This window comes from Pteronotus mesoamericanus, unplaced genomic scaffold (assembly GCF_021234165.1).
Source record: "Pteronotus mesoamericanus isolate MK-2021 breed Mesoamerican mustached bat unplaced genomic scaffold, CSHL_Meso_final scaffold_85, whole genome shotgun sequence".
NCBI lineage: Eukaryota > Metazoa > Chordata > Mammalia > Chiroptera > Mormoopidae > Pteronotus > Pteronotus mesoamericanus.
This window is the reverse complement of record NW_026555329.1, coordinates 65,343,127-65,353,657: the sequence shown is the minus strand read 5'-3', so window position 1 is coordinate 65,353,657 and position 10,531 is coordinate 65,343,127. Positions and strand designations below refer to the sequence as shown.

At 44.4% G+C, this 10,531-nt stretch overlaps 1 protein-coding gene across 1 annotated transcript; it reads right to left on the bottom strand.

Moving 5' to 3' along the window:
- Positions 1-492: 492 nt before the first annotated feature.
- GARIN1A (golgi associated RAB2 interactor 1A) lies at positions 493-10,313 on the bottom strand. The gene is made up of 5 exons (XM_054563874.1): positions 10,161-10,313; positions 9,432-9,616; positions 8,367-8,616; positions 5,119-5,237; positions 493-715 (listed from the first exon to the last, which is right to left on the bottom strand). Exons 1-5 carry the CDS (start codon positions 10,311-10,313, stop codon positions 517-519), a joined length of 906 nt encoding a protein of 301 aa, XP_054419849.1. The 3' UTR covers positions 493-516.
- Between the last annotated feature and the right edge of the window lie 218 nt (positions 10,314-10,531).

The window sequence follows — 10,531 nt, the reverse complement described above, 5'->3', positions numbered from 1 at the left end:
AGTAAAAACAATTTCTTGCTTGAGGTGAAGCAACCCAAAGATATTTCCCAGTTTGCTGCCATCATTCTTAGGGGTTTTTTTTTCACACTGGACTTTGAGCAGCCCTGCCTGTTTTCCCTTCTCCCTTTGAAAGAGGGAATTGGATTTCTTGCCAGGCCCTTCCTCTGCACTGGTTTTCTTGGTTTCGCGTGGCTGCTTGGGGATTTTAACTGAGCAGAAGGGACTTTTTCCCAATTACTCTCCCAAGGAGTGAGCTCCTGCTCCTAATCAGTCCTTCCCCACCCTGGAGCCACCTCCTCCGCCTGACCCTCCCCCTCTCCCCACCACCCAAAGCACAACCTACAACAATTAGGGACTCACTTGGAGGTTTATTGGTGGAGGTACAGAAGGACCTTGCTTTAAACACCATCTTACTTCTCCCATGGTCATTGGGCCCACAGGGGGAAAAGAGCATTATGGGAGGTTGTCGCCAGGGCACTGACTGAAGCCTGAAAGAGCACCCTGTTCGGCCAGGTGTCACGGTCCCCGTAAGTTCTCTCCTAGGGACCTGGCTGCAGGAACCTGTGGGGAGTAGTCACCTGGATTCTCTTGTTCCCAGAGGCTGTGACTCAAGGTGGCTCTCCTGGGTATATTCCAATTGACCAGAGATGCCACTGACAAGGGCGTCTTGCTGTAGCTGTTGGAATCATTGATTTCAGTGGCAGTGTCTGTGTTTCTGTTGGAACCCAGGAATTTGGGGGTCCCTGAAAACAATACAAGAAAAAGAAAGCATTGTTAAAAATTTAATTTAGAACTACTTCTTAATTATGTCTTTTCCAGCATGAGTGCCTTGAACACAGATGCAAGTATGGAAATGATTGGCAGTGACAATACATATATACGGTATGACATATCTAAGCATGAATTTGTAATGGGGCGCTGAGCTATTCCTTTTCATAAGACTCTGGCATTGGGAGTCATAGTCCTTATCGGCGGCAGGCATTAGAACCCGGAGTAATAGGGCCCAGGGCTTCCGTTACAAGTGGAATGGAGAAAGCCAAGCCGGAGGCTTGCTCTGCTGAAGTGGAACAGACACCGCTCTACACCTTAACTACTGCTTTTATGTGTTCAGAATTTAATGTGTTATGACTCGAAGGCAAAGTCTGAACCCACTGGGATCTGCCTGATGCCCACAATAACCTGCCTGGAGTCAGCGTGGGTGCAAAGAAAACCTGCAGAGTGCTCCAAAACAATAACAACTTTTAAAAAATCAGAACACTTAGTTTGTTTTGAAAACAAATAATGTGGCTAAATTTTTTTAAAATTTTGATTCCAAGGAAAATACATACTTATTTTAAAGAAAAAAATAAATAAGAACGATTTTAAAAGCACCAAAAAGAAAATAAAAATGCCTCATACTGTAACTATGTGAAAATAAATTTTTTTAAGTGTAAATTTTTGAGTTACTTAGGTAGAGATTGGCAATGTGGTTGAATAACCTAAAAAAAGCAACCTCTTTGCCATAAAACACCTAGAAATTGAGATAAAATACAGTTAACATAATTTTAAATACATTGTTGAACTCACAAAAAGTAAAGAAAAATTAGAGGCCAAAAAAATAAAGACCAAGGAAATGAGAACTGAAACTGGGGCTGCCTGAGGGACTCACCATCTTGGTAGCCAGGGCTTCGTGACACAGGACATAAAACCTTGGGCTCTGGCCAGGTGCGGAGTTTATTGAGGTATTCGCGTAGATCCAGGACTTTCAAAGCACATTCTTGGCAAAAGGGTACACCAGAGAGAAAGCCATCCAGTGCCACAAACTTATCTATATCAAGTGGGATTCTGGGTCAAAAGGGAAGCCTCTTCTGAAGATTCTTACCTATGGGCCTGTCTTCATGCTGGCCTCAGGTCCAAGAACTCCCAAACTGAAAAACTAATATAAAAAATTTCCCCTGAGTCAGTAGTATCTCTGAGGTACTTGATAGAAGCAAACCCCCTCGCCCCCAGTTCAGGCCCACATGAGTCCCGCAGATGAAGGCCTATCTGAGATAATACGCTCATGATAAAAAAAATGACAGCTACAGCTCTGGCCAGGCAGCTCAGGTGGTTGCAGCACCATCCTGTACACCAAAGGGCTGCGGGTTTGATCCCTGGTCAGGACACATACCTAGGTTGCAGGTTTGATCCCTGGTCAGGACACACCAAGGTTGCGGGTTTGGTCCCTAGTCGAGGTGTGTTCGGGAGGCAGCCAATTGATGTTCCTCTTTTGCATTGATTTCTCTCTATCTCCCACTTCCTCTTGCTCTAAAGTCAATAAAAATCTTCAGATGAAGATTTAAAATAAATCTAAGAAATGAAAACATCTTTTAAAAAAATGACAGCCACAGACAGCTGCAAGACCCAGACAGTATCGGTATCTGTGTGAGAGGAAGCAGAGAGAGGCAACAGGGCACCTGATGTTCTTAAATCTCCCACAGATTGTCAGTGAAAAGTGCAGCAGGCCAGTCTGAGAGGAAGGAATCGGGAAGTAAGTGCAAAGGATCCTTCTGTGGTAAAGTCTGAAGGGGCTGCAGCAGGATGTGTCTTATGAACTCTCAAAATCATCAGAATGTACTTCCTTGCAGGACACAGCCTCCCAGTGGGGAAAAACAACTGAAAATGGAATCCAGGTTGAGGAGGACGGGAACAATAGAGGCAAAGAAAAGAGCAAGGTCAGCTAAAGAGAGGAACACAGACTGGGAAGGTCATTAACACTTCACAAAAACGACACAAGAGGGAGCACTAGAGCCAAAAGCAGAAAGCTAGTCTGACCCGTCTGTCATTCTCAAAGGTTGAGAAAAAACATTTCATGTAAAAATAAACTGCATCAGAAAAGGTTCATAATCAAACTCCACACAAAATTATATAAGAAAAGATATGAAGCATAATAAATTCTTGCCGACAATAAAAGCACACTTTTATTGCACCCCAGCATTTCAAACTGCAATGCAGCATTTCAGAATAAGCTAAAAGAAATTAAGAAACTGATAGAATATATGAAAGAACAACATAAGTCAAAATTTTAATATTTTATACATGTGGTAAGCAAACTGAGAAAACACTTAGACATTTTAAAAAGAAACAATCATTATTTCCTAAAGAAAGCCTAACCAGAAAGAACATGAGAGCAAACAAGCAAAGCACATAATGCCTTAAAAGAGACATAGAAGGATAAAAGAAGGAAAGTTTAAAGAATAAAAAGACCCTGGTCGGGTAGCTTAGTTGGTTAGAGCATCGTCCCAGTATGCCAAGGTTGTGGGTTTGATCCCGATCGGGGCACATAGAAGAATCACCGAATGAATGCATAAGTAAGTGGAACAACACATCAACGTCTCTCTCTCTCTCTCCTCCTTTCTCTCTCTCTTTCTCTAAAAATCAATTTAAAAAAAAAAGAAAATGACATACCTGTTAGACAAAGATGATCCAACATACAAATCGTCAGAGTACCCAAAGAAGAAAATTTTACATTACAATTTAAGAAACTATCTTGAAATTAGAAAAGAGAAAAAGATCTGGTAAGTACATATGAAGGCAGACCATGATGTGGGAGAATTGAGTCAGCATGGCCACCACTGGACCCTGAGTGAGACTGAAAGCACTGAGAGAGCGGATGTGTGCAGAGTCCTCTGTATGAGCTGCTGCCTCTTTCCCCTCAAGCTGATAGAGAGGGGCTTCCTGGGACCACCCAGAGAGCTTCAGCTGTGGTCCCTGGGGGCTGGGAGACTCAGTAGGTGGGTAAAGTGCCTGCCCATGAAACATCGAGGGCAGAAGAGATGGGAGAACTGGTTTCTCTGGTGGTGAAATGAAGCTGCTCCCTCCTCCTCTCCAATGGCCAGTCAAATTCTGGGAGGAAATTACCTGAGGACCCGACACAGGCAGCTCCAGAGGCAGAGAGAGAACAAGAACCAGCCTGGAGCCATTATAAACCCTACCCAGGAGGAGTCCCATAGGGGATGAGGGGACTCTTGACAGCTAGTGCCTGGGTAGCTCCAACTCCTGCAGAGCCAGGGCCTGAGGGGGGTGGTGGCCAAAAGAAAGGAGGTTCTCACAGAATCACGAGAGCTGCACTCAGGGGAGCAGGTAGGGGATTTCAAAGAACCCAGGAAAGTGCCTAAGAGAAAAAATGAGCTTTAAATTTAGGAAACAGAAAGAGAGAAGGAGTGACAACCCAGACCTCGCCATGAGGGACCATGTTAACGTGGGACCAGGCTGAGGGAAGGGAGATGTGATCTGTTCAGAGTTTTGACAATTTTTAGGCACCGATGTTGTGTTTGTTATTTAAATGGGCCAAAGGACCTTTCATATTCTAAGAAGAAGTCCATATGCTATGGGCCCCATCCAGAAAACAAGTTTTTATTCAGAAGCAAGAGGAAAATTTCTCCACAGAAATAATTAAAAAGGAAGGAAAAATTTTGTATTTAGATGATACCCAAAAGTTGAACTTGTTCAATGTATTGGCTGCATGGCCTTGCTCTGGATTTCTGTCACTCATTACAGAAAGAGTCTACCCCAATTACTGAGAAAGCTAGTAAAACTGGCGCCAGCAGTGGTCTCCCCTCTGGGTTACTGTCTCTTCTATTGTAAGGAAGAAGTAGATGACAGGCAAAGAGAACTCAGGGTTGTTTACTCAAGGGACCCTTGCGAGTTGGGAATGAAGACAGTCAACATCTCGCTCCACAAATCTGCTTTATTAGCTTAACTTAGTTCCTTCTACTGAGCACGTTCCATGGGAAAACACTGGGCCCAGTGTAGTGAGCAAGGGGGCGGGGCAGGGAGGGCGATGAGTGGAGGTGGAAGAGGGTATAAGGGGGATAAATGGTAATGGAGAAATACAATTAAAAAGTCAACTAATAAAAACTTTAAAATAAACTAAAAACACTGGGTACCCAGTGTTTTTACACTGCCTAGAATATTCCGTTCAATCAGGCACAGTTTTCACAGACTGACTTACAATAACACTGAGAGGAAAGTCCTATACATAACTATCTAGAATTTAAAAGCAAAGAACTGAGAGAGGTTTGCAGAAGGTGTCACCGACTCCACCCACACCCGCTGCGGGAAGGGGTGCTGGAGTTGGCTGCAGCACGGAGGACTCACCTGTCCGCTGTGAGCTGAGATCTTCCTGAGAAATGGGAGAAACAGCCGCTGGTCCGCTCGGCTTCCAACAGCATGAAGTTTTCACTGGGCTGAGAGGACGACGGGAGGCTGCTTTCGGGCTGGACGGGGAAATTGAGAGTCAGTTATGGCCAAGTCTGCTCCCTGATAATTCTTGGCCTCCTCCGGCCAGAACTATGAAGGAACTGACTTGAGTCTTCCAGCCTAGTCCTGGGAGCCTGTCCCTTAAACATCAAGCCCCAGAATTATGAGACAAAAAAACAAGGCCTCAGGCAGGATCACCTCCACTCTCTGCTGGGCTGCTGTTGATACTCTGCTCCAAGTATCAGGTGTGAACCTTAGGAACCAGAGCACTAAGAACTATAAAAGCTGACTTTTGCAGTCGGTGGTGGCATACCTAAAACACACAGCTTACACGGATGGAGGAAAATGTGTAAGAGTCTGAGACCTGAAGGGTTTAGGCAATTCGATCTATCAAGCTTTTCTTTCCTGTGCTTTTATCCTTAGCCGGTTCTGTGAAAGCCTACTGTGTGTCAGGGGAAAAATAAAGTCTTAAGCTGAACTGGAAAAGCAAATCTTTAGGGGAAATAGTGCAAAAACTTGTGATTAAAATTCTTGATGCATACTAGACCACCAACTTACACCATACACCAGAATAAACTCAAAATGGATATAAGTCGTGATACCATAAAAGTCCTAGAGGGAAACACAGGCAGGAAAATTTCAGACATCCCATGGAGTAATATTTTTGCTGATATATCTCCTAGGGCAAGGAAAATAAAATGTTAATAATGGCAATATCTACATACCTATCAACAATTAGTTTAAGTGTAAATCCTCCAATCAAAAGATGTAAAGTGGCTAAAGTGGGAGAAGAAAACAAGATCTACACACATGCTGCCTACAAAGACTGACCTCAGATTGAGAGATACACAGACTGAGAGTAAAGAGATGGAAAAAGACATTTCATAAAAATGAAAACCAAAACAAACAAACAAAAAAAGCTGGGGTAGCAATACTCACATCAGACAAAAGAGACTTTAAAACAAAAACTGTAACAAATGACTAAGAAGGATATTTCATATGCAATAGCCAAAATATGAAAACAACCTAAGTGTCCATAGACAGATGGTTGGATAAAGAAGATGTGGTACATGTACGAGGTCTGTTAGGAAAAAGTCCAGCCATTGTTAATACAATAAGAATGGTTTGCGAGACACTGATGTAACCTGGCAGCCAAGGAGAGTGAACTGGAATGCACATGCATGAATGACAACTTCACTGTTCTCGTCAGTGGGGGCAGTAGAAACTGTTGAGTGAGCATGTGCACCGTGTGGCCATCGCATTCAAAATGACTGAATGCAAGTAGATCAACAAATATGCATCAAATTTGGCATTATGCTTGAACATTCCTCTGCAGAAACTATTTGGATGATTCAGAAGCCTTTTGGAGACAATGCAGTAAGTAAAGCGCAAATAAAAGTGTGGCACAAATGCTTCAAAGATGGTCAAGAATCTGTTGAAAGTGATCCACATTCTGAAAGGCCTGCAACAGGCAGAACACCTGAGAATGGTGAACGTGTACAGGCTGCAGTCAACAAAGATCAGTGACTGACTGTGCAAGAACTAGAAGCTGATCCGGGGATTCCAAAAACTACTGTGTCCAAGATTTTGACTGAGGATCTTGGCATGAAATGAGTCATGGCAAAATTTGTTCCATAGCTTCTGCCACCAGAGCAGAAGGAACATCATGCTGCAGTTGCTAATGACTGGATTCAAACCACTATCAATGAACCAGATTTCCTCAAGAAAGGTCGTAACTTTGAAGGGGACTTGAGGAGTCATTGTCCTAGGTACACAGGTACAATGTTTCTTTTATCTTCTTCAATAAATGTCTCTATTTTTCATCACATGGCTGGATACTTGCTGGAATACTACTGGGCCATAAAAAAAGAACGAGATCTTAGCATTTGCGACAACATGGATGGACCTAGAGGGTATTATGCTCAGTGAGATAGGTCAGACAGAGAAAGACAAATACCATATGATTTCATGTATATGTGGATTCTAAAAAAACAAATAAACAATGAAAACAGGAAAACTTATATGGTCGTGGAGGGATCGAGGAAAAAGAAAAAAGGACTCATGGACATGGACAACATTGTGGTGATTGCAGGGGTGGATAAGGGTATAGGGGGGTAAATGGTAATGGAAAAAATATAATAAAAAATAAATAAAAATAAATTTAGATTTAAAAAAAGAAACAAACTCATAGGTACAGAGGACAAATGGATGATTGCCAGATGGGAAGGGAGTGAGGCAGCTGAGTGAGAAGGTGAAGGGATCAAGAAGTACATCCTGCATCTTGAGCCCTGGCTGGTGTTGCTCAGCGGATGGAGTGCTGGCCTGCAGACCAAAGGGTTGCTGGTTCGATTCCCAGTCAGGGCACATGCCTGGGTTTTGGGCCAGGTCCCCAGTTGGGGGCATGTGAGAGGCAACCACTCGACATCTCTTGCACCAATGTTTCTCTCCCTCTCTTTCTAAAAAAATAAAATCTTAAAAGAAAATTCAAATTGACAGTTACAGAATAGTCATGAGGATGTAATGCACAGCAATGGAAATAAATTCAATAATATTACCATTAATATGTATGATGCCAGGGGTACTAGACTTATTCAGGGCAGCACTTACGTTATATAAACATCTAACCACTATACTGTACACCTAAAACTAATATAATATTGAATGTCAACTGTCATTGAAAAATAGTTTAACAGAAAAATGTTTATGATATGATCTAAGTTGAAAAAAGCAATATTCAGAGATGTATATGTATATAATGTCCTCAAATATATCAGGTAAACATTAATTTAAAATAACAGACTAAAAGGAGATATGCCAGATGTTCCAAGTGATTGCTTGGGGCTGAAGAAAAATGGGGTGATTTTTCTGTAATTTCCTGATTTCCCTCAGTGAGCATTATCCCTTCATGATACTAAAAAAAAAAAAAGGAACACTTTTAAGTGAGTTAAATACCTCATAGCTCTTTCTTAAGAAAAACTAATTTGCTTTCATTGGCGTGTGTATATCAGTGACCTTTGAAAATGAAGTCTTCTCATCCCCCCAGGACACTGGGCTTTAATATCCACCAGCGCTCACGAGGGGAGGCGCTATGCCTCCGGTCCCCATCCCCCGCCCCCGGGAGATCTCGGCGGGAGGGCCCCGCTTACTGCTGCGTCAGTGGGGCTGCTGGATATCTTGGGCACCAGGCAGTGCGTGAACTGGATTCTCGGGTCCTTGGTGGTGATGGACAGACCTTTCTGCAGAATTGTCACCAAGCGGATCCAAAATTGAAACACAGCCTCTGGGTGTTTCTCGTGGAGCTTCAGGTAGTAGATCTTTTCCGTCACTGTCCTAATCCGCAGGATGCGCTGGAGCCGGTCACAGATCTGTAGCTCCACAAACTTCAGGGGGAGAATCCTGGGCACAATCAGGATTCCCATAGTGGAGGAGCCCAGGGTGTGAAGCAACCACGCTGTGCCCACCTCGGGCGCAGTCCACCCTCACTGGGCTTCCACCTCTGCCTGGCGGATGCGCAAGGGAGAGGGCTTGTGGGCCGAGAGTGGAGTGATTACAAAGCCCTACTCTTCCCTGATTTTCAGGGCCTTAGTAATTAATCTGCCCACATCAATAACGAAAGCTGATAATTTGTATAGAATATCTCTTGTAATCCTCACAACCACCAATTGATGAAGGAAAGGTAAGTAGTATTAATTCCATTTTACAGATTTTGAAAGTGATGCTCAGGGAAGCTAAGAGATTTGCCCAAGTGTAGATCTAAGTGGGAAATGGGACTAAAGTTTTCTGACTCCAGTCCCAGATCCCCTTTGCCCTGTATCCTGATTAATTCTGTGAAAGAGTAAGAAAGGTGGATGTCTCCTGTACACCCAGCATTTTTTAAGAATTTCAACACCTCATAATTCCATTTGACTTTCATGCACCTCACCTTTTCTTTTTTTTACCATCCCCCCCCCCCAGTCTATATTGACAAAATTAAAAAGAAAGCCAAGATCCTCAAAAACTAGGCTGAAACAGACTGATATTCTACCCAGAGCACCAAGCTCAGTGCTTGGTGCATGTAGATACTGAATAAATACTTGCTAAATGAATGGATGAGGTTCTGCATAGTCTGTACCCTAAGGAACACTGTTCTCCCTTTTCATCTAAAGCCCAGCTGCGAAACAGCGCGCCTGTCATCCCACCCCTTGGGGCCCCTCCCCGAGGCCCTTCTTTACCTGCTGAGGGTGATGACTGGGGCACAGTCGGGTGTGCTACAGGCGGAAAGCTGACCTTGGGACCAGGTGACGTTGGCCATCAAGAGGATGTTGGGGAGTGGCAAGGAGGGCACCGTGGAGGTTACTCCAAGGATCACGGTGGCCAGCTCCTCATTGACATTCATCCAGTTCCCGGGCTTAGTGACCTAGAAATCAGTCCCCAGTACTTGGGTCAGGGAAGCAGAAGACAAGAATGGCAGGATACAGGTGCCGGAAAGCCACTTCCACCCGGTGACGAGCTCAGAGCATCTGTGATTCTTACATGCGTGTGGCACACTGGGGTGGGCCATGACCTGCATTGCCCTTTTTTTGACTCTCCCCAAATGGACAAGCTCATGGCAACAGGAACACCATGTTGCCCTTCATGTCCTCTGCATCATCGAACTCTAAAAGGATGCACTGGTAAGAACAAGCTGAGTGGCACTGAAACTTTATTCTTCCATCCTCGGGCAGAAGAAGCCAGCACAGGTTTCTAATGGTCTGTAAGGGAGATTATGTGAAGAAAGTTCCAGAAAGGGAGAAGAGTGAGGAAAACCCCATAATGCTCTTGGCATACACGGGTAAACTTGAGACCCAGATCCTCTGGTTTCTCTGGCCGGAATGGCTTCTTTCTCCTCCCCAAGGCTTTAAAAGGCCACAGCATTTTTGGACCCCATGGGAACAGGTTTTTGAAAGGGAAAAAAAGGGTACCTGGATAAAGTTACTTTCAAACACTGTCGAGTCGGGAAACAAGTTGAATTCCGGAGAATGAATCAGTTGACAAAGAAGGCCATCTTCCACCCCAAGTGCCACTCCAGGGCCCGGTACCCTGACCTCAGGAGGGAGGCCCCTAATTTTGCTCATTGGATCTTGGGAAGAATGGGCTGGGGAACATCCCTGAGGCTCCACGCAGACCCAGCCCCACTCCAAGGTGTTGGTAGACTAGTGCCCCCCACCCCCTACCTCCACAGCACCCCCCTCCCCTTGGGTTGCAGGCTGCCGTCCAGGCCAGCAGGGCCCGCCTGCCGGCTCACAATGGCAGGAGTGAATGACATCAGGAATGTGATGGCAACAACAGGGAA

Coding starts and splice junctions, on each gene's coding strand:
- GARIN1A (XM_054563874.1), bottom strand. CDS start 10,313: ATGAGCAAAATTAGGGGCCTCCCTCCTGAGGTCAGGGTACCGGGCCCT. Junction 9,617..10,160: donor TTGAAAGTAACTTTATCCAG/GTACCCTTTTTT, acceptor ACTGATTTCTAG/GTCACTAAGCCCGGGAACTG. Junction 8,617..9,431: donor CCAGTCATCACCCTCAGCAG/GTAAAGAAGGGC, acceptor GATTGTGCCCAG/GATTCTCCCCCTGAAGTTTG.